The sequence below is a fragment of the Pleurodeles waltl genome, chromosome 2_2 (assembly GCF_031143425.1).
Source record: "Pleurodeles waltl isolate 20211129_DDA chromosome 2_2, aPleWal1.hap1.20221129, whole genome shotgun sequence".
NCBI lineage: Eukaryota > Metazoa > Chordata > Amphibia > Caudata > Salamandridae > Pleurodeles > Pleurodeles waltl.
In genome coordinates this window covers 989,185,411-989,209,468 of record NC_090439.1, presented here as the reverse complement: position 1 = coordinate 989,209,468, position 24,058 = coordinate 989,185,411, and the positions used below count along the sequence as shown (strand labels likewise).

Genomic DNA, 24,058 nt, shown 5'->3' with positions numbered 1-24,058 from the left:
CACCACACTTCTGAACCTTTCAGTAGTTACCCACTTGAAGCTCCCCAACAGGCTAGACCTGCTCACTCAAAATTAAGGACAAATCGGACATCCAGACCCCAAGTCACTCAACCTTGCAATATCACTCTTGAAGTCCTAGTTTGGTTACTTAGGTTTATCAGCGTAGTGTCAACCTAAAAGACCCTATGAAAGCTACTGTTTAAGAGATTATTTGCAAATCTAACCTACACTTCTATTTGCCATTATCTTGCAGCTATAGCTGCATCTCTACAAAAGACAACACATTTCCTTGTTCAAAATCCCAGTCATCAAGCCTTTTTTGGAAAGCCATAAATGGGTCCTTCCACCTAGGGTTCCCCCTGCACCTTTGTGGAACCTAAATATTGTCCATCCCAGACTCTTCAGTCCTCCTTTTGAACCACTCCATTCATGTCTACTTCAATACCTTCCTTAGAAGGCAGCTTTCTTAGTAGCCATCACATCACCCAGGCGTGCCAGTGACCTCCAGGCACTAACCTAGGAAGAACCTTTCATCCAGATTAATGGGGATAAGGTAGTCCTTCACACTAACCCTAAGTTTCTACCTAAAGTGTTTTGTCAGTTCCACATAAACCAATCCATTGAACTACCATCTTCTTTCCGCAACATAACTCTGCTCTTTTTGTAACTTCTAGAGTGTGGAGAGCTCTTTCTGCAACACTCATGTTTTACATTGACAGAACCAAAGAGTTTAGTAAAACTAAACAGCTCTATGTAGCTATTTCGACGGAAAGTGCACTTGGTCCGTGTTAACCAGGTGCCCAATGCCAGGGCTCTTTCTCAAAACTGTAGTTTCCCCAGTTGGCAAAACCTTTAGCACCCTCTGTAAGTCCCTAGTAATGGTAGCCCTTTAGTACCTAGGGCCCGGGGTACTAAAGAAGGTCCCTAAGGGACCCCTCACCAAGCACATGACAGGCTGCCATTGCAGGCTCCGTGTCATGGTGCAACCAAAAGTGAAAACACAGCATATCCCACGGCCTGTGTGCCATGTCCCCGAACACTGCTTGCAATATATGTAAGCCACCCGTCTAGCAGGCCTTACAGCCCTAAGGCTGTGTACATTATATTACATGTGGGGGCATATCTGCACAAGCAGGTATGCCCCTGCTATGCCCATGTCAATTCTCAGACTTAGTAAGTGACCAGGAAAGCCATTTTAAATGAATGTGCTTGACACTGGTCAATGCAAGTTCCCCAGCTACATGATAGCTTCACTGAAGGTAGGGGATGCTTGATATCAAACATCTTGTATTGGTGAACCCACACTGATGCCAATGTTGAATTTACCAATACATGAACCTAGAGGGCACCTTAGAGGTGCCCCTTAAACTCTACCAGCCTCTGGTATGTTCACTGCCAGCCTGAGACACTGTTCTAGCCTTCTGCTCTTAAGAGGCACCAACCCCCCCCCCCCGCCCCACACCCCAAAGGGGAAAAAAAAAACACCAAAGGATGACCTGCTGATTAGCCTTCCTAAGGTGGCAAGCCTCAACGGTCTGCTGCCTCTGAAATGCAAATTTGGCTTCCCCCGTCTAGAGCCCATTGGGAACCTGCGCAGGCAGGAAAATTAGCTAGTCAGGTAGGCGTGCCACCTCCAGGCTAGTACAACCTCTAAGGTGGGCTACGGCAAGGTGGGCCCGATTTTTTTTTTTTTTTTTTTTTTTTTTTTTTTTTTTTTTTTTTTTTTTTCTCTCTCAATGGTGGCCATCTATGAGATAGCATACCTAGGAATTCTGAGACACTTCCCACAGGATGTGGCCATATAGGTGGCATAGTGACCCAAAGGTTCAGTAGCCCATTGCCACCCCTAAATTCAGTATTTGGGGTAGCCTCTGGCACCGGAGAAGCACATCCTGACTGTAGGAAGTTGGCTCTGTATGTACTATTTCAAAGTAAGAAATAGCATGCACAGAGTCCAAGGGTTCCTCTTAGAAGTAAGATAGTGACAAAAAGAGAATTCTAATGCTCTATTTTGTGGTAGTGTGGTCGAGCAGTAGGCTTATCAGAGGGTAGTGTTAAGCATTTGTTGTACACACACAGGCAATAAATGAGGAACACACACTCAAAGACAATTCCAGGCCAATAGGTTTTTGTATAGAAAAATATATTTTCTTAGTTTATTTTAAGAACCACAGGTTCAAGCTTTACAGACAATACTTTAAATGAAAGGTACTTCACTTAGGAACTTTAGGAACTTTGAATTAGCAAAATAGCATATACAGTTTTCACACAAATGGCAACTAGACAGTGCAATTTTCAACAGTTCCTGGGGGAGGTAAGTGTTTGTTAGTTTTGCAGGTAAGTAAACCACCTACAGGGTTCAAGTTTGGGTACAAGGTAGCCCACCGTTTGGAGTTCAGAGCAACCCCAAAGTTACCACACCAGCAGCTCAGGGCCGGTCGGGTGCAGAGGTCAAAGTGGTGCCCAAAACGCATAGGCTTCATTGGAGATGAGGGTGCCCCGGTTCCAGTCTGCCAGCAGGTAAGTACCTGCATCTTCGGAGGGCAGGCCAGGGGGGTTTTGTAGGGCACTGGGGGTGGGGGGGTGGGGGACACAAGTCAGCAGAGAAAGTACACCCTCAGCAGCACGGGGGTTAGCCGGGTGCAGTGTGCAAACAGGCGTCTGGTTCGCAGTAGAATTCAATGGGAGACTAAGGGGTCTCTTCAGCGATGCAGGCAAGGGGGGGGGCTCCACCTGGGCAAGGGAGAGGGCCACCTGGGGGTCGCTCCTGCACTGGAGGTCGGATCCTTCAGGTCCTGGGGGCTGTGGGTGCAGTGTCTTTACCAGGTGTTGGGTCTTTGAAGCAGGCAGTCACGGTCAGGGGGAGCCTCGGGATTCCCTCTGCAGGTGTCGCTGTGGGGGTTCAGGGGGGTCAACTCTGGCTACTCACGGTCTTGTAGTCGCCAGGGAGTCCTCCCTGTGGTGTTTGTTCTCCACAAGTTGAGCCGGGGGCGTCGGGTGCAGAGTGCAAAGTCTCACGCTTCCGGCGGGAAACGTGTGTTGTTTCAAAGTTGCTTCTTTGTTGCAAAGTTGCAGTCTTTGGGGAACAGAGCCGCTGTCCTCGGGAGTCTTGGTCCTTCTAGATGCAGGGTAGTCCTCTGAGGCTTCAGAGGTTGCTGGACCCTGTGGAACGCGTCGCTGGAGCAGTGTCTTTAGAATTGGGGAGAAAGGCTGGTAGAGCTTGGGCCAAAGCAGTTGGTGTCTCCGTCTTCTCTGCAGGGTTGTTCAGCTCAGCAGTCCTTCTTCTTAGGTTGCAGGAATCTCTCTTGCTGTGTTCTGGCAGCCCCTAAATACTCGATTTAGGGGTGTGTTTAGGTCTGGGGGGGGGGTTAGTAGCCAATGGCTACTAGCCCTGAGGGTGGCTACACCCTCTTTGTGCCTCCTCCCTGAGGGGAAGGGGGCACATCCCTATCCCTATTGGGGGAATCCTCCATCAGCAAGATGGAGGATTTCTAAAAGTCAGTCACCTCCGCTCAGGACACCTTAGGGGCTGTCCTGACTGGCCAGTGACTCCTTGTTTTTCCTCATTATCTCCTCCGGCCTTGCCGCCAAAAGTGGGACTGTGGCTGGAGGGGGTGGGCAACTCCACTAGCTGGAGTGCCCTGGGGTGCCGTAACAAACTGGGTTAGCCTTTGAGGCTCACCGCCAGGTGTTACAGTTCCTGCAGGGGGAGGTGAGAGGCACCTCCACCCAGTACAGGCTTTGTTACTAGCCACAGTGACAAAGGCACTCTCCCCATGTGGCCAGCAACATGTCTGGTGTGTGGCAGGCTGCTAAAACAAGTCAGCCCACACTGGTAGTCGGTTAAGGTTTCAGGGGGCACCTCTAAGGTGCCCTCTGGGGTGCATGTTACAATAAAATGTACACAGGCATCAGTGTGCATTTATTGTGCTGAGAAGTTTGATACCAAACTTTACAGTTTTCAGTGTAGCCATTATGGTGCTGTGGAGTTTGTGCATGACAGACTCCCAGACCATATACTCTTATGGCTACCCTGCACTTACAATGTCTAAGGTTTTGCTTCGACACTGTAGGGGCATAGTGCTCATGCACTTATACCCTCACCTATGGTATAGTGCACCCTGCCTTAGGGCTGTAAGGCCTGCTAGAGGGGTGACTTATCTATACCTATAGGCAGTGTGAGGTTGGCATGGCACCCTGAGGGGAGTGCCATGTCGACTTAGTCGTTTTCTCCCCACCAGCACACACAAGCTGGCAAGCAGTGTGTCTGCGCTGAGTGAGGGGTCCCCAGGGTGGCATAAGACATGCTGCAGCCCTTAGAGACCTTCCCTGGCATCAGGGCCCTGAGTACCAGAGGTACTAGCTACAAGGGACTTACCTGGATGCCAGGGTGTGCCAATTGTGGAAACAAAGGTACAGGTTAGGGAAAGAACACTGGTGCTGGCGCCTGGTTAGCAGACCTCAGCACACTTTCAAATCATAACTTGGCATCAGCAAAGGCAAAAAGTCAGGGGGTAACCATGCCAAGGGAGGCATTTCCTTACACTGACGACCTAAGAAGAGTCGCGAAAGCAGAAGAGGAGCAAAGAAGCAGCTGGCCTCGTACCAACCCTGCCAGCCTGTCTGCATTCTTCAACGAAATCTGTGCTAAAGTGGACTCACCCTGCAGCTGTGATTCCAGAAATCCAGGAGAACTGCCTGCCTTCAATAAAGACGCAAGATTTCCTGTGAACAGCAGAACTGTTCTCCAGCAAACTCCAAAAGAAGGGACTCTGAAGCCTCTGGAACCACCAACACTTGAAGTCACCACTGCAGTCAGTCTGTGTCCCGAGTTGAAGTGGCCCACTGATTCCAACCAGGTTCCACAGTTCTCTAGAGTCTGAGTCCATCGTGGTTTCACTCCTCTTGAACTCAACAACTCCTGTAGCCTCTGCATGCAGCCCCCCTCTACAGCGATCACTCTGGTTAGAAAAATCTAAAACTTAATGACACCTCTACACCCCTCATCCCTGAGCCATGGAGAAGAGGACCAAAGGTACCTGTACCCAAGCGTCATGAGGCCCGAGCCCTGCTGTTGGTTCAGCGTGACTGGCCTCCTGGCCAGAGCCTGCAGCCTCTTTTCGCAGTGATGGATCAACATTGCAGAACTCAGATATTGCACTGTCCACTTTTTAAAGTGAAAAGAATTCCTATTTGAAAACCTACTTGTCTGAATGACTTTTCCCTGATGCCTAAACATTTATTAAGATATATGCTATTTTTAATAAATTGGTGTGGATCTCCATTTTTGAATTGTCTCATTTATTGACTACAATGTGTATTTGTAGCTGTCTTGCACTTTTCTGTGCTAAGCCTAAGGTTGCTGGACTACACTACTTGTAAATAGAGCACTTTGGGATTGCATGGCAAGCCCTGTCCACTCACTGGGGGACCCCTGGACCCTTTACATGGTAGTCACATACCACATAAAGGGTCAGCTTCCTACAATCAGTTATTGTGAATTCAGCCAAGAGCCCCGATTACATGTGATTTATATTTTAAATGTATCCTAATTGCTAACCTATTTGGCCTTCATGAGTGATGTTATTGAGGATATTAACTTGTGATGGATTGGAGGAGGACCGCGGCTAGCAGTGTTAAATGGTGATAATTTGTTGACCTGCATGTTTTTCAGATGTTTCGTGAGTCTAAGAGGACTGCCCCGAGTATACTGTATATTCCACATATTCACATATGGTGGGAAACTGTGGGATGCACACTTAAGGCTACATTCATGACATTACTGAGGAACATTCCTTCGTTCACCCCGATCTTACTTCTCGCAACATCGGATTCTCCGCTTTCAGATCTACCAGAAGAGGTTTGTACCTTAAATTTGCAGTGCCAATATTTAGTTCATTACAATGTTTCATTCAGATGCAAATTGAACAACTTTTACGAGCTTGAATAATGTTTGGTTTTCGTATCTCTTCCCTAGTCATTTTTAGCTTTTTGTTTTCTTTTGTAAGTGTTACCAAACTTACTCATACATAACGTTCTGAGTAATTGAGTGGACTCCTGAAAAGGTTTGAGCCTATGACCTATAAATAATAGTTTCCAGTTGTAGAGTAATTTTTGCAGGGTCTGGAGGATCCTCAAGAGCACCATTTTACCATTGCCTTTTTTCAGTTTTCAATTGGAGATAACCTGACAATAGGAACAGAGATCATTTAAGGCAGTGCCACCTGCCTGGTATAGAACACTGTAAATGGGCTAAATGAATGCCTGCTTGACTAGGCTAAGCCTTTCCAGAAGGCCCTGATCCAGAAAATGTTCACTTCTTTTTATTTTTCATATCATTAAAGATCCAGGAAAGGTATACCTTGTTAGGCTTTGTTCATACTCCTGTCTTATTAGCTGTTTCAGGCTTTTGGCACTTCCCACCGCATACTTACCTGCAGCCAAAGTGGGCACTTTTACTATTATCTTTTTTGATAAAATGCTGTAGGTTGGAAGATTAGTTAGAAGCTGTATCAATAGCTCAATTGACCTCTTATAGATGCATCACAGCAGACCAGTAGTGAGTTCCTAGACATGGTTCACATGCATGTCAGAAAAATTAGTGCACTGGCAGTAAAGGCTGCAGCCTATCGTATCTATCAGTTGGTCATTATGACAGAAAAACTGCATGAATTTTGTTTGCATCTTGCTTCCTGGGCTAGCTTAATGTGGCCCACTCAGCTACATAGCAAACAAAGAATCGTCACTTTTAAAAGTGAAAATATGGCATCAAAAATCCTAAGGTGAAAAGGTTTTTGGTGCAAAAGCTAGGGTTGGCAGGAGGTTATACTGAATACATGGGTACACTTGGTAACACTGATGAGACATTTTAAAGATGTATCCCACCACATGATTAAGGTTTTTAACTTAAATCACTAGCATATCAATGGAAGGCCAGTGAAATAAAGTGATGCTGAAATGCTGCAAAAATTGTAATAATAAGCTGCTGAACTTTCTTCCATTGTGCTACAAAATTTCCTGATCCATGCCGCAATATGCTGGTTGTCTGTTTTAATGGACCAGTATACAGTACCATTAAAATTACTCATGATCAAAGTTGGAATGATTAAAATAGCATTGTTTAGATGTAATTAATAACTCTTAGAATTATTTGAGATTTAGCAGGGTCACATGACCAATGTAGTTCTACATGCAGTAGCCTGGTGCAGCACTGTCAAGAGATGCATATTCCAGGACTGAAGTCAATGTGCTGTCCAAAAATACTTCTCGAAATGCAAAGAGATGAGTGTAATCGGACATCAGCAACCTAAAAATGATGCCCAACTGTTGAAAGCTACCTTTCAGACAGATCTACACATGTGAGCGGTCCACAGCTTCTTCTAACTTATCCTCACTTGTGGGAGAAAGTGAACACTTCTAGATTATCACAGACTGCAGTGCTGATATACTAGACATAAAAATGTGCGATGATAAAATAAGAGTGTACATTGGAATTATATGCCTGTAAAGAAAAATGTTGCCTTTTAAAATTATTTTTCTAGTTTAGATTTCCTGCAGTCACTCCCTTCTTTAAACAATGCAATTTGTCTCCGTCCTAAAAGGAACAAGACAAATGCAAGTCAAAGTTTCCAGTAGCCAGTCTCCTATGAGACAAGTTGCTGCCTGTTCATCAGTGTGTCCTGAGTGGGAGTTTTCTCAGTTGGCAGCTGAACCTGCCATTGACGTTTTTGTTTTTTAAATATTGCAGGTGCAAGAAATGTTTGTCTCTGATTACGGGGAAGTGTTCCACGTTCAGCCACCTAGTGCAGCAGAAAGAAGGGCATTCTTTGAGGACTTAATTCTAAATCAAGCTGCCAAGCCCCCGTTATCAAGAAGGAAAGCTGGTAAGGGTTTCTACTTGCGTGTTTTAATGACCCATAGTTCCTCCACTTTCTAGTTAAATGCCATCTGCAAGTGGAGGGAAATTCTACACTGCACTCATGTAACACTTTCTTTTGATTAATACTTCTAACCACTGATTCCTCACCTTAAGGATTCCAAGATATTAGCCTAGATTGGGACAATTTTAGCAGTATCTCACACGTGGCAGTGTTGCTCCACAGCAACCTCGCACTGTTCCAGAAGTGATGATAGTTGAGCTACATATAGGTCTCATCCTGCTTGCTGATATCAGTTCTTTTCTTTCCATAGCCTTCAGTTATGGTCTGGTGCTCCAATCCCAACTTGTTGGTCTTACTACAACTTCAAAACGTTTTCTACAGACTGTGTGCTAAAGAAAAATCTCCACCCCCTGAATCCAATAGGGTTCAAGCTGTGACAAATTGTGTTCTTGGTGCCTAGAATCTGATCATGACTTCTTGATGCTTCCTAAGGGGATCATTGCAATAAGTTATAGAAACCCTTACATGATTACGAAAACCAAAGAATCATTACCCATTGCTAAACAACAACAAGCGTACTGTGACTGAAAGAAAACTTCAGTATCATACAATGTGGTGATCATTATACTAGGAAGGAGGGAGAAAAAAGGAGAATAGTACAGCTCACCGTTACTGGAACAGATGCCTCAGCACCGCCTGCCCCACTGCCACATCTCCTTGAGACGACTCCTCCAGGCAATAGTGCTTTGTGAAAGTGTGCGCACACCTCCAGGTGGCCGCCCTGCAAATGTCCTGTATGGGCACACCAGCAAGAGCGCAGCAAATGCTGCAACAGCCCTAGTGGAGTGTGCACGCGATGTTCTGCGCAGGGGCTTCCCTGCAGTTTTGTAGAAGTCCATAGAACTAGATATCCATCTAGAAATTCCTTGTTTAGAAATTGATTGCCCTTTTCTAGGGGCAGTGAATGACTCAAATAGGTTTGTTTTCCTAAAACGTCTCGTCCTGTCCAGACAGAACTGAAAACATCTTTTGACGTCCAAGGAATGCAGGGATCTATCCGCTGGGGTTGATGGATTCGGAAAATATGACTTTAGAATAACTGGCTGGCTGATATGAAAGTCAGAAGGAGCCTTGGGTACGAATTAATTTTTGATTTGTTCGCAAAATTACTACATCATCTTTAAACTGCAAGAAAGGGCTTTGGATTGTGAAAGCTTGAATCTCGTTCACTCTTCTAGCCGAGGTCAGGGCAAGAAGTGCAACCTCCCTTGAAGTCTGCCCTGTGAATGGGCTCAAACGGATGCTCCATCAATTGAGACAAAACTATATCAAATTGCCAGGGTGGCGGTCTGACTGGTGGAAAAGAACAAAAAAGCCCTTTAAGGAACTGCTTGATAATTGTCGTTGACCGCAAAGATGGTGAATTTCCTGATCACCTGTAACCTGAAGTAGCAGCTAAATGGCAGGAAGAGAGTCAGTGAGACTGCAGACCAGCTATATGAAAATGTGTGTACATCAAGTCCAAAGACACCATCCCGTCCTCTGGGACCAGAACAGAAAGAACTTAAGACAAAATGAGCATTGTGAATTTCTCCTTCCACAAAAGTTTATGGTGGGGTCAAAGCGTCGAGCCTGTATTGAGGTCAGGAGTGTATGTATGTATTCCTGCACCTCAATGATTAGCTGCTCAAAGTGAGTTCACCTCTGTGTTCCAGACCACCTTCAGTCCTCTTGATCTCTGGTGTTTACCATCAGCCAACTGAAGTCCTCGCTGATGCTTCTGCAGACTATTCAAGTTGTAAAGGTTATTGTGGAGATGGTGGCCTTCTAGGCCTTTGCACCACTGCAGTGAGTCTAGTACATTCAGGATAAAATGCTTGATATATCTGGATAATTTCTGGGTCTTAGTGTCAATAGTTTTGAGGCTTCTTTGACTTCTAGCCTTGTGCCTTCTTGTCTCATTCACCAGAAAGCACATGGGTTCCCTACAGTGGACCCTTCGATTTCAGCAGGCCCAGCACCAGGGCAGTCTGTCGGACACCATTAACCACTCAGAGGAGACATCCCAGGACTTTCAGTGGTGGCAAGTGGACACTAGCCTGGCTTGAGGCAGGCCACACGCTTCACCCATCCCAGAGCTCTCAGTAGTGATGGGTGCATCATCTGGGTTGGGGAGACCACCTGTGAAATGTCAATCAGGCTTGTGGTCTCCACCAGAGTGCTTGCTCTACAATTGTTTTTTGTAGGTTCTTAAAGCCTTCATGCCAACCGACAGAGGGAGGCTGGTACAAGTTTTCCTGTACAGTACAACTGCATTGTGGTACTTCAAGTAGGGCGAGGCCCTGGGTCCTGTGCCAGGAGGCTCTGCTCCTGTAGAAATGACTGGTAACCAGAAACATTCCCTGCTTATCCAATCTGGTGAAGTCTCTGAATTCCAGAGCAAACAATTTGAGCTGACGTTTGCTGGCAGACCAGAAATAGTCTCCATTCGAAGGTGGCCAAGATCATCTTTAACCAGTGGGGTGTGCCCTGGCTCGTTCTTTTTGCCACTGCTGAGAATGTAGTGTTGAGACTACTGCACGCATGTTTCCTCCAGGAAGGTTAAGAGATTCATTCCATGTACAGCGGAGAAAAGGGCTCCTGAATACACTCCCACTATTCTCCTGAAAAGTGCAGGCAGAACAAGCTCATGTTATCTTGATAGCCCCAGATTGGCACTGACCGTGTGTTACCCTGATCTTCTAAGTCTCTGCATTTGCCCTTTGATCCAGCTAACTCTTCGGGAGGACCTCCTGTTTGAGCAACAGGGGAGGGACCTACACCTCCCACTTCACAGCATTCATCTTAATTCGTAGAGATTGTCACTGCGAAAACTGATCACTTTTGATGTGCTATCTAAAGTCGTAAATATATTTCTTGCAGCCCTATTCAGAACACTGGGTAAATTTATGGTCTGGAGTATGGACCATTGTCTTCCCAACTTTTTTGATGTGGTAGTAGTTTGATTATTAGCCAAGACCTTGTAGTGGGCACAGTTAAAGGCTACATGCTGGTCTGTTTTGTGTTTACTAACCTTCCATCTTCAAATGCATTAAACCTTTGAAGAGCTACATGTTTCCCAAAAACAATTGGACCTTCTAACTTCTGAAATTTCTTATGTGTACTAAATTCAAGCTTATGCTCAACTGTTCCTTGCATGTCTGATTGTGGTCAATTTGGCACTCTGCATGATTTTCTTCTTTTTTTTATTTTTTATTACTTTATATTTTACAATGCAAAACAAAAAAAAAAAAAAAAAAATAGCCATGCAGTGGTTCGGTAAGCAACTAAGTGCAAAAACAGATTATACAAAGACGCTGAGGCATAATGGTCACTTCTAGTGATACAAATAATGGCATAGATTTCGGGCGCGTTCGGTAATATAAGGTTAGAGTACGCTGTGCACTCAGTGAGCGTTGGGCGGGGAGCTCACAGAGTGAGGTCATCCTGGGATGTAAGGTGTAGGAATTGTTAGTAGTGTGTCCCATTCTGGGGATAAGGGACAATTGCGGATGTGGTGCACTTCTTCAAATCGGAGGCAGTCCCTTCAGCTGTTCCCCATCTGCATACTGCACCTTGCCAGTCTGCCAACAGTGGGGCGGAAGCGGCCTTTCAGTCCAATGCGAGTGTCCTTTTGGCTAGCGGCAAGACCAGGCCAGTTAAGCGTGTACAGACAGCGTGTTTCTGTCCGCCTTTAAAAATACCAAGTGCACATGCCTCTCCCACCTGTACGAGTCAGTGAGCTGGGTCACCTCACAAAGTGTGGCATGAAGGTGGCGCAGGATCAAATCCTGTGTTTGAGATCCGCTACTCTTGAGCTACAGCAGGGACAGTGCAAGTCTGCTGTCAGGCAAATAGCGGTTGAGTTGTGCAGGAGTCAAGTATGTGCAGTGGAGGATCTGGAATTGGATACTTATGAACCTGGCATTTTTCAAGGCAGTATGAGGGAAGGCGAGTGCCTGGGTTTGTTCCGCATCTTTCAGGACCCTCCCTATATTGTCTTAACATTTGGTACGGATGGGTCTCCGGGAGAGGCCAGTGTGGCTTTAGATTGCCCCATAGAACCAAGTAATAAAGTGACTGTTGAGGAGTGCCTGCAATACGCCATGTGTAGTGGTTTCTTGTCTCTGGTCACCCACAGGGTATAGCAGGTGTTGTGGAGTTGGTGGCAGGTGAGAAACTATCCTATCAGGAGGTTAAAATCTTAGTCCACCTTCTCCAGTAGACCATGCATGGCTGTTTGGCAGCAACTGTTTCCCATTTGTTTGGTTAGCAGAGTGTCGAGCTCTCGTAAGAAGGTGCGAAGCGGTATCCCGGGTAGGGTTGGCAAAGTAGTACAAAATTCACCATCTTCGACACCAGTGGAAGGAGTGTTTTTTTTGTCCCCCCCCCCCTAAAGATACCTGACATTTCTATGATACTGTAGATTCCCATCAAAACGGTCAAATTGGGTATGGTATAGGCATATTCCTAAGTATCGAACCACAGAGTTATGCCGGGTGAGGAAAGCTCCAACTAGGGTGATATCCTGCGGGAACAGGTCATTATGGTGTGGGTAAATAAAGGATTTGCTCCAGTTGACAATCAGACTGGCGAATGACTGCAGAAAGCTCTGAATGAGGGTAGGGTCTGCATGGACATCGCAGAGGAATAGTAGGAGATAAGCATACAACACTGTGTGTGTTCTGTCTTGTGAGTGGGATGACCTAGTGTGCACTATCCTGGCAGAGCCAAATGGCCAGGATTATCTCATGGCCATCACAAAGAGTAAGGGTGAAAAAAGACACCCCTGCTGACTGACCATGAAAGCTGTAGAAATGCATCAGCCCACCTGGACTTTTGAAAGGGGTTTGTGTATACAGTAGGAGCTGGGTGCTGTAGTATATTTTATTTAGTTTTAATGGGAATCAGGAGTTTAGCTTAGCCTTCTGGCTTGCAGGTCACCTAGTGACTTTAAACCTACTCAACTTGCTCTGTCTTATCCTATTTAATTGTTTGTTTCAAAATGGCTACTACTTTTATAGTTAGTGAATTGGTTTGATTGTACGTTGTCAGTGCCCCTCTGTAAAGACGTCACTATCAGCGACAAAGTTTAAATGAGATACGTAGGTATTCACATCATGTCCCTTTCCCACTTACATGTGGCGGGAACATAATGTACTTTTGAGGGGAATTGTTTATAGAATTGCTTTGACGATTTTCGATGACCCTCCGCTCAAGGACTCCAGTCCAATTAGTTGAATGCTTTCTCCAGGTCCAGCACTAGGCACCTTGCAAGGGTCTCTAAACCTGGTCCTGAATGTGGAACAGGCGTTGAAGTTTATGGGAAGTTCTGCGCCAGGGAACAAACCATTCTGGTCCGAGTGAATAAGTTCCAATAGAATTTGGTAATAGCAGGCAGAAAAGATTTTCCCCAGGAATTTGTAATCCACCCCCAGTATGGCAGTTGGGTGGTAGGAAGTTGCAGCTCTGGGGTCTCGATCTGTTTTAGGGATGGAGAGTAATAAGAATTCCTGGTGGGAGAATGGTAATTCACTGTCTAGCATCCTCGTTGTACACCATGGCTAAGCGAAGGGCTGAAATAGCGAATGCTCTATAATCTGTAGGCAGGCTATTGAAGTGTGTTGTGCTGTGTACGCAAGGCTGCGCCCGAAGGAGATAAAGTTGGGGATAGGGGTCACCCTCTACTGCAGTTGAATTAACCAACCTAGAGTAGTAAATCCATGACACAGTTGTATTCCCCACCCAAGATCCATTGGACATGATTCTTTAGGGCTAGTACGACAGAGTGTGGCATTCAGAACACGTCTTGGTCAGTATTAGGAGTGTAGATGCTCCTGAGTAATATGGGTAGGCCATTGAGGCATCCGCCGAACAGCACATACCGTCTCTCTTCCTCGACTGAGTTCTAAGGCCCGTAAGAAATCCCTGGTTGAATCCAGATCATGGAACCCATGGCATATGCATAGTATGTAATGGCGTAAACTGAACTGTGCCAATGTTTTTGGAGGCGGGACACTTCAGCAAAAGTAGTGTTTCTTGAGACAAGAGTATACGAAATAGCACTTATGTGCTGTATGCATGCCCCTAATGTTGAGTGTAAAGAATCTAGTGATGGAAAGTGGTGTAATTGTGAGTGTAAGGGAAAACGTGCCGCCCAGGAGCTAGGAGAGGGGATATGGGCGCTTCCTTGTGACCATGCCTGCTGGCATGTGTCTGCAGCATCAGGTCTGTTCCATTAGACTCCTGGTCTAAAATCAGGGATAGGTGATAAAGAGGGGTGGGGTACATAACAAGAAACATAATAGAGCCTACTGTAACAGGTGGACTGCCCAAACTTGGTATCAGTAATATCTAATCGTAGTGGGTGTGGGGTGGCTGTAGTGAGATGCAGAAGGGGGGAATGAGTGTAATGCACCCTAAATGCTTCAGTGCAGCTTGTGGAGATTGTTGTTGTGGAGATATGTTGTTGGCTCATGAGTGAAATTTCCCTGCAAAAGGCAGGATCTTCAGTTGCTAAAAATCGGGTCATTAATGGTCTGCAGCTGCAAGGCCCAGTAATGTAAGTAAATGACTGACATCCCCGTCACTCGATCCTAGGGAGATTGGACAGAGTTACGGAGGGTATTGTTTGCTTACCGGACACAACGTATTAACCTGACTAGGCCAGTAAACCAGGATTGGGCAAGAAAGAGGCAAATTATGCAAGGTGTAAATAAACCGCAGGAACATGCTTTTTGAAGAGCACAATACGACCCAGAACATTGAGCGGGAAGATGGCCCATTTGGTCAAGTCCGGTGCAGCAGTGGCATTGGGTTAAGACTCCTGGTTAGTTAGCTCGGGTAGCAAGGCAGTGACCACTCCCTAGGTAGGGCAAGCTGCCCGGTTTTTAATGCAACTTTGAGGTGCACTGGGTTTCTGCTAACCAGGTCCCTAGTGCCAGTGTTCCTTCCCCAGAACAAGACCTCTGGTTACTTGATTCCCAAGTGACCAGACGCTTTAATATCTCTAAGTCCCCAGTAAAGGGTACCCCTGGTACCTAGGGCATGGGTACTGATGAGGGGCCCTAAGAGCTGCAGCACAACTTGTTTAACTGTGAGGGGCCCAGCACCAAACTCGTGCAGGCTGCCATTGCAGGCTGCGTGGCAAGGTGCTCCCTAAAAGTGAAAACACAACAGGGGAACAAGTCTGTGTGCAGTGTCCCCTAAACTCTGCATGTAAAATGTGTAAGTCACTTCTACAGCAGGCCTTACAGCCCTATGGCAAGGTGCATTATATTACAAATGTGGGCATATCTACAAGAGCAGAAATGCGTCTGCTATGTCTTTATCGATTCTTGGACATAGCAAGTGAACAGGGAAGCCATTTTAAATACACGTGCTGGACACTGGTCAGTACAACTTCCCCAACTGCATGATGGCTTCCTTCAAACTAGGGATGTTTGGCATCAGACATCTTGTATTAATAAACCTCCACCAATTCCTGTGATGGCTTTATTAATACATGCACCCAGAGGGCATCTTGGAGGTACCCCCTGAAAACCAAGCGTTTCTGGTGAACTCACTGACCAGTCTGCCCTCAACAGACGAGAATCTGATCCCCAGGATGGGAGCCTTCGCTTTCCGGAGGTCAGAAACAAAGCCTGTCCAGGCTGGGTTGTGGAACACCCCTCCACACAGGGTGATCTGCATTCCAAGGCCGGGAGCTTCAAAGAAGCCCACCACCACCACCTTTTAGTATGGAGATCTGGCCTTCCTCTGAGGAAGATGCCAACCCCTCTGCCCCAGGGCCCATCTGACATCTGGACAGGTGGGAATATTGGCTGCGCGGGAGGCGTGTCAATTTACCAGATTGGGAACACCCCTAGGGTGACCAACCTGAAGTGGACGCGACTTAAGAAATTCTGCCATCTTGTGTGTGGTAGAATTTAGGAACTCTGGACAGGGTGATGCCCACACCCCACAGGAAGTGGTCATCTGGAAGGTGTAGTGACCCCAGGGGTAGGTAGCCCATTGGCTGCTACACTTCACTCCCCCTAAAGCCCCCTAATTATTATGTATTAAGGTGACCCCTCCCTGATACCAGATCCTCCGAACTTTGCTGGACACACAAGGAGTGGACAAGAAGCCTGCTGAACCAGAGAACTGAGGAGCACAACTAACTTGACACCCACCCTCCCGGCCTGCCTGCTGCATCCCGTAGACTTGTAGAAGTTAACTCTCCAATCAATCACATCAAATCACTACAAAACTCCTAGATCTATTATGAAAAAGCGAACTGGAAACCAGGACAAGCGGGGAAAAAGGAATGAGGTAGAACTGTAAAAGGAGTCATCCTTTTTAAAGGTTGAATTTCCTCACCCACCACAGGTGGCATGCTTCATAATTGGGAATCTCCTCACACAGTTGCACCTAGCCATGGTGTGGGCTACAAACCCCCTCACCGCAAGGGAGGAGCTCTGGATGTTTTGGGAGGTATAGACCATATACAATAATGAGCACAGGGTGGTGAGGGCAGCAGAGTATAAAGAAAACGAAAATGGTGAAACTAAAACGGACTACAGGGTACGCAAAAAAATTATTAGTGCGTCCCTGTGTCAGGATTAAAAAGCAGGACTGTACACGAAAATTAGACCGGTCTACTCGTGCCCTCAGAAAAAAGGTCATCATGTTTCTGCCTTTAGCCCTCAACAGAGGTGCTGCGGCATTCTTCAGTACCTAATCAGATTAAACTTCTGCTCTTTTATGAGTGCTCAGTTGTGAAAAATGTGATGTTTAAATTATACTGAACCATCCTGTGTACCTTATGAAACTTCATAGTGATAGTTTGAAAAAATAATATTCATATTTTGAATACAAAATCAACAAAGACCAATTATCGAATACAATAACCTAGAGTCATAATGCAAAGACCTACTGCTGAATGTCGTGGCCAAGAAAATGACATCAAAGTCCAACCTGCTGCTCTACACCAAAGTTAATCCAAAACAGGAGATTGCTTAGTGTGCCACCATCACCCAACAGGTAGGGAAACATGACTTTTACAGCTTACCTGCCAGCGCTGGGCCTCAACTCAGGCCCTGATGTAGAGCTCAGGGTACAGTCAACCGTACAAAGCATTCATAAGGAGAGCCTAGTGAGAAAAATCAAAAAGAAAAGACTATGCAAAATATGTGGTGCTGTCAAGTAAAAACTTTGTTTTGTACAACTTGCAATGAGCCCCATCCCTCCAACGGAGCTACGATATTATAGGTTTGACGGAGCTAATCCCCAGTTTATACAAACGTATATGCAGAAACGGAGATTTCAACTCACAAGTCACACTGTGTATGAAGCCCTAATTTAAAATCCATATGTACACTCCCTAGAACTGCTTATCTTATTGTGCTTTCCTTACACTTCACAGAAACACAAAACATAGCCAAGCACGACCTAGAAACTAGTTACGGTCTCTGCCAATACCAAACTGCCATGTGCTGGCATAACTGCGATGGACCACCGTGTGGCGTCTCATGATGGCTCCCCGCGCACACCCACGGCACATGGGCCAAGTTTGGTCTCGCTGTATAATTGTATAAAAAGCAAATTAGCGACACCAGAAGACATTGCTGCACTAATTATCAGCAGAACCAACAAGCTGTGCGCCTACAAAAATTGCAGAAGCTGCATGGTTTCACCCAGCTTCTTATCAGGTTACCAGGGATAGGGTAATAACCTGTTCTCCAAGAGAGCGGAGTCATCTGCACTCTAATGTGGCAGCGGGCCTAATCACAATCCTGTCACTAAAGCCAAACGCGCTCTACTCGTAGGCAATCTAGGGACGAAAACCTGGCATTTGTCCAGTCATAACCTCCTTTTGTCCTCCCATTTACAACCAAAACGGGCGCACTCGCTTTATTCCACCGTTTCACATAGGCGTTAATATCACCAGGACTGAGGGTGACCAGCACAATGTGGGAAGCCCCTTATCAAGACTCTGCAGATGTGCTACTGTCTCCCTTACGTGGAGCAGCCGGGGAAACAACCCAATCCAGTCGCGTGATAAGACGCCACTGGGAAATGTAGTCAAAATGTCCATGGGTCACCAATTATCATTCAAATCACAGTGCTACACTATACACTAGAAAAACAATGCGCCACAAGGATTGTTGCATGAATAATGCAATTTGGTAAGACATAACTTTTTACAAGCACAAAACTCAACGTAAAGTCTAGGGTAAAGTGACATTGAATTAGTGTAGACACTATATGTCCTTCTGCCATTTAAGACCAAAAACACAGGGCAACGTGCCACCAGAATCTAATCTAATCTTGAGGTGAGCCCTCAGGTTAGATATTCATCAATAGCTACAGCAAACCACACACTATATAGTGGCCACTGTACTGAATGTGAAAATGAGACATGTATTCTTGTGCCGAGATCAACTCAGACTTTAGGTACAGAACAAGACAAGCTGATAAGCCCCCATACCCCAGACTTGGCTCATATTTGTTAGTTGCCTGAGGTTGTCACTAAAGGATAGACGACCAGGGAAGCTCATCATTCCAGCGCAAATCGACTAGATGACCCGTCTCTAGAAAGTGGCTTGTCGATTTAGTGGCCTGCCTTTTACACTTAAAAGTGCTCTTGTGTTCAATGACGCCTGCGTCGACATCTTCTCCTTCTCCTCCTTCTTTGTCTTCATCGTCGTCTTTGTTATAAATTCCTCACTGTTGCAATTAGTATGTTGTGTTTTGTTTCCAGGGTTTCACTTCCTATATCAATCTGAGTGGATTGTGTGGTTTGCACACATACACCACAGAAGCCACAGGGGAAATGACATTGTATGACAGGTAAACCCCATAGTGTTTTCTCTCTGATATTAACAATCCTCAGTCTCATGTGCATGCTTGTGAGCTGCCAGTGCTCCACAGAAATTGCCTAGAACAACTATCTTGGAGTACAGAAGCTGCTCCTCTGCATCTGTAGGCACCCAAGAAGGAACTGAGGACCAGGCCTGCCAAAAACCCGGCATCCCCACTGCATATGAACTGCCTAACCCGTGGTGAAGTGGGCCAGTGTGTCAGCATAGACCCCAGGCCCTCCAGAGGCAAAGCCCACCTTGAATGTACCCACTGTGGACTTCCCGACTGCTTCTGAAGGCTGTTTTTGCAGACCCCTGCAACCACAAGTGACCAGGAGACAAACACCCGACACCTCTGCACCCGGCCCCATTGGACCAAAGAGGAGAGGACCAAGGGTGTCCCTCACATCTCCCAGCCTCTTGAGACCGGAGCCCACTTGTTGTTTTGGTCGGATTGGAGCCCGCAGCGCATGTATACAGACTGTTTCTGCGGGCTCCCCTGTAACTACAAGGAACTTCAGTACCGGATCAGAAGATAGCACTGCACATGCAACCCACAGCCCGAGGAGGAGTGGACTGACAGTGCCCCCACATGCCAGAGTACTTCAAGGTTTGAGTTCCCCTGTGGGTTCCACAGGACTGACCTTCCAGTCCATGCCTGCAGCAACTTTGTTACTAGGCCGATCCCAATAGACTTACAGGGGGTACCTGACAGTGAACTGCACCCAGCTGCCCCAATGCCGCCCGAGGTGACCTGCTGTTGTGGCCTTGGACCTTGCCCCCATACTGACCCTAAGTCCAGGAGATTGGTTCCATAAGTTGTTGTACTCTACCTGCATGCAGTATGTTTTTTTTTCTCCATAGGATTACATTACTGCCTCAGAAAAATGCGCTGTCAACTTTTGTAGACTCTAAAAAGCCATAACTAAGTACTCGCCTGGCTACAGTGATCATGTTTATCTAAATTTATATAAAAATACAGGATAATTTTAATAAGTTGGTGTCAGATTTCTTTGATTGTGTTCCTTACTGTATGAGTGTATGCCTTACATGCTTAGCACTACCCTCTGACTGCACGTTTTTGAGAGTCAGTAATGCTCGAACACACTACCCAGAAAGAGCATTTTGGATGCCATTTGTGCCTCTGTGATACCTCTGGGGCCCGCTTAAACTCTGCACGGTGTACCTTGTTTGGGTCCACTATATAAATAAGCCAGCTTCCTACACCACATATGAAGAAGATCCCTTCCTCCTGATATTGCTGGACCTCTTAAGGGCCTTTTACTCAGTTGAACATCTGACTCTCATACGGATACTGGAGTCCTGAGTGGCATTCAAACCCCAACCAAAGAATGCTATCACAATTCATTAATTATCCACAAGTGAACTACCTTGCGTATCACTCATTGATTAAGTGTTTTTCTTTGACCCTGTACAGCACTCTGCTACCTTTAGGCTAGGTTTTACACTATAGAGATACTCCATCCAGCCTGCTCAGTTCATCCATTCTCTTCCCCCCTCTCCACCCACCCTCTGCCTGCTCAGTTCATCCTCCCCCTCCGCCTGCTCAGTTCATCCTCCCCCTCCGCCTGCTCAGTTCATCCTCCCCCTCCGCCTGCTCAGTTCATCCTCCCCCCGCCTGCTCAGTTCATCCTCCCCCTCCGCCTGCTCAGTTCATCCTCCCCCTCCGCCTGCTCAGTTCATCCTCCCCCTCCGCCTGCTCAGTTCATCCTCCCCCTCCGCCTGCTCAGTTCATCCTCCCCCTCCGCCTGCTCAGTTCATCCTCCCCCTCCGCCTGCTCAGTTCATCCTCCCCCTCCGCCTGCTCAGTTCATCCTCCCCCTCCGCCTGCTCAGTTCATCCTCCCCCTCCGCCTGCTCAGTTCATCCTCCCCCTGCTCAGTTCATCCTCCCCCTCCGCCTGCTCAGTTCATCCTCCCCCTCCGCCTGCTCAGTTCATCCTCCCCCTCCGCCTGCTCAGTTCATCCTCCCCCTCCGCCTGCTCAGTTCATCCTCCCCCTCCGCCTGCTCAGTTCATCCTCCCCCTCCGCCTGCTCAGTTCATCCTCCCCCCGCCTGCTCAGTTCATCCTCCCCCCCGCCTGCTCAGTTCATCCTCCCTCCCGCCTGCTCATCCTCCCTCCCGCCTGCTCATCCTCCCTCCCGCCTGCTCAGTTCGCCTGCTCAGTTCATCCTCCCCGCCTGCTCAGTTCATCCTCCCTCCCGCCTGCTCAGTTCGCCTGCTCAGTTCATCCTCCCTCCCGCCTGCTCAGTTCATCCTCCCTCCCGCCTGCTCAGTTCATCCTCCCTCCCGCCTGCTCAGTTCATCCTCCCTCCCGCCTGCTCAGTTCATCCTCCCTCCCGCCTGCTCAGTTCATCCTCCCTCCCGCCTGCTCAGTTCATCCTCCCCCGCCTGCTCAGTTCATCCTCCCCCGCCTGCTCAGTTCATCCTCCCCCGCCTGCTCAGTTCATCCTCCCCCGCCTGCTCAGTTCATCCTCCCCCCGCCTGCTCAGTTCATCCTCCCCCCGCCTGCTCAGTTCATCCTCCCCCCGCCTGCTCAGTTCATCCTCCCCCCGCCTGCTCAGTTCATCCTCCCCCCGCCTGCTCAGTTCATCCTCCCCCCGCCTGCTCAGTTCATCCTCCCCCCGCCTGCTCAGTTCATCCTCCCCCCGCCTGCTCAGTTCATCCTCCCCCCGCCTGCTCAGTTCATCCTCCCCCCGCCTGCTCAGTTCATCCTCCCCCCGCCTGCTCAGTTCATCCTCCCCCCGCCTGCTCAGTTCATCCTCCCCCCGCCTGCTCAGTTCATCCTCCCCCCGCCTGCTCAGTTCATCCTCCCCCCGCCTGCTCAGTTCATCCTCCCCCCGCCTGCTCAGTTCATCCTCCCCCCGCCTGCTCAGTTCATCCTCCCCCCGCCTGCTCAGTTCATCCTCCCCCCGCCTGCTCAGTTCATCCTCCCCCCGCCTGCTCAGTTCATCCTCCCCCCGCCTGCTCAGTTCATCCTCCCCCCGCCTGCTCAGTTCATCCTCCCCCCGCCTGCTCAGTTCATCCTCCCCCCGCCTGCTCAGTTCATCCTCCCCCCGCCTGCTCAGTTCATCCTCCCCCCGCCTGCTCAGTTCATCCTCCCCCCGCCTGCTCAGTTCATCCTCCCCCCGCCTGCTCAGTTCATCCTCCCCCCGCCTGCTCAGTTCATCCTCCCCCCGCCTGCTCAGTTCATCCTCCCCCCCGCCTGCTCAGTTCATCCTCCCCCCCCGCCTGCTCAGTTCATCCTCCCCCCCCGCCTGCTCAGTTCATCCTCCCCCCCCGCCTGCTCAGTTCATCCTCCCCCCCCGCCTGCTCAGTTCATCCTCCCCCCCCGCCTGCTCAGTTCATCCTCCCCCCCCGCCTGCTCAGTTCATCCTCCCCCCCCGCCTGCTCAGTTCATCCTCCCCCCGCCTGCTCAGTTCATCCTCCCCCCGCCTGCTCAGTTCATCCTCCCCCCGCCTGCTCAGTTCATCCTCCCCCCGCCTGCTCAGTTCATCCTCCCCCCGCCTGCTCAGTTCATCCTCCCCCCGCCTGCTCAGTTCATCCTCCCCCCGCCTGCTCAGTTCATCCTCCCCCCGCCTGCTCAGTTCATCCTCCCCCCGCCTGCTCAGTTCATCCTCCCCCCGCCTGCTCAGTTCATCCTCCCCCCCGCCTGCTGAGTTCATCCTCCCCCCGCCTGCTGAGTTCATCCTCCCCCCCGCCTGCTGAGTTCATCCTCCCCCCCGCCTGCTGAGTTCATCCTCCCCCCCGCCTGCTGAGTTCATCCTCCCCCCCGCCTGCTGAGTTCATCCTCCCCCCCGCCTGCTGAGTTCATCCTCCCCCCCGCCTGCTGAGTTCATCCTCCCCCCCGCCTGCTGAGTTCATCCTCCCCCCCGCCTGCTGAGTTCATCCTCCCCCCCGCCTGCTGAGTTCATCCTCTCCCCCGCCTGCTGAGTTCATCCTCTCCCCCGCCTGCTGAGTTCATCCTCTCCCCCGCCTGCTGAGTTCATCCTCTCCCCCGCCTGCTGAGTTCATCCTCTCCCCCGCCTGCTGAGTTCATCCTCTCCCCCGCCTGCTGAGTTCATCCTCTCCCCCGCCTGCTGAGTTCATCCTCTCCCCCGCCTGCTGAGTTCATCCTCTCCCCCGCCTGCTGAGTTCATCCTCTCCCCCGCCTGCTGAGTTCATCCTCTCCCCCGCCTGCTGAGTTCATCCTCTCCCCCGCCTGCTGAGTTCATCCTCTCCCCCGCCTGCTGAGTTCATCCTCTCCCCCGCCTGCTGAGTTCATCCTCTCCCCCGCCTGCTGAGTTCATCCTCTCCCCCTGCTCAGTTCATCCTCCCCCCCGCCTGCTGAGTTCATCCTCCCCCCCGCCTGCTGAGTTCATCCTCCCCCCCGCCTGCTGAGTTCATCCTCCCCCCCCGCCTGCTGAGTTCATCCTCCCCCCCGCCTGCTGAGTTCATCCTCCCCCCGCCTGCTGAGTTCATCCTCCCCCCGCCTGCTGAGTTCATCCTCCCCCCGCCTGCTGAGTTCATCCTCCCCCCGCCTGCTGAGTTCATCCTCCCCCCCGCCTGCTCAGTTCATCCTCCCCCCCGCCTGCTCAGTTCATCCTCCCCCCGCCTGCTCAGTTCATCCTCCCCCCCCCTGCTCAGTTCATCCTCCCCCCCCCTGCTCAGTTCATCCTCCCCCCCCCTGCTCAGTTCATCCTCCCCCCCCCTGCTCAGTTCATCCTCCCCCCCCCCTGCTCAGTTCATCATCCCCCCCGCCTGCTCAGTTCATCATCCCCCCCGCCTGCTCAGTTCATCATCCCCCCCGCCTGCTCAGTTCATCATCCCCCCCGCCTGCTCAGTTCATCATCCCCCCCGCCTGCTCAGTTCATCATCCCCCCCGCCTGCTCAGTTCATCATCCCCCCCGCCTGCTCAGTTCATCATCCCCCCCGCCTGCTCAGTTCATCATCCCCCCCGCCTGCTCAGTTCATCATCCCCCCCGCCTGCTCAGTTCATCATCCCCCCCGCCTGCTCAGTTCATCATCCCCCCCGCCTGCTCAGTTCATCCCCCCGCCTGCTCAGTTCATCCTCTCCCCCCTCACCCCCTGCCTGCTCAGTTCATCCTACCCCCCCCACCCCCCGCCTGCTCAGTTCATCCAACCCCTCCTGCCTGCCCAACCCCCAACTGTTACATGCCATTCTTCATTGTTCTTGAAACTTTGCAGTTTGGTAGTAGGCTTTGCTGAAATGGTTCTTACTTGGGTTGTGGCTGCCTTACTGTAACTTAAAACTTCAAGGTTCCAGTCTTCCATTCG

At 49.1% G+C, this 24,058-nt stretch overlaps 1 protein-coding gene across 2 annotated transcripts in view; it reads left to right on the top strand.

Annotated features, from left to right (window-relative positions):
• Positions 1–24,058, top strand: part of ATAD2 (ATPase family AAA domain containing 2) — a 198,502-nt gene that overhangs the window by 94,434 nt on the left and 80,010 nt on the right. For both annotated transcript variants that reach the window (XM_069220705.1, XM_069220706.1), the window contains exons 19-20: positions 5,675–5,860; positions 7,748–7,883. In XM_069220705.1, the coding sequence (XP_069076806.1) occupies positions 5,675–5,860; positions 7,748–7,883 (322 nt within the window). The remainder of the gene's footprint in view (positions 1–5,674; positions 5,861–7,747; positions 7,884–24,058) is intronic.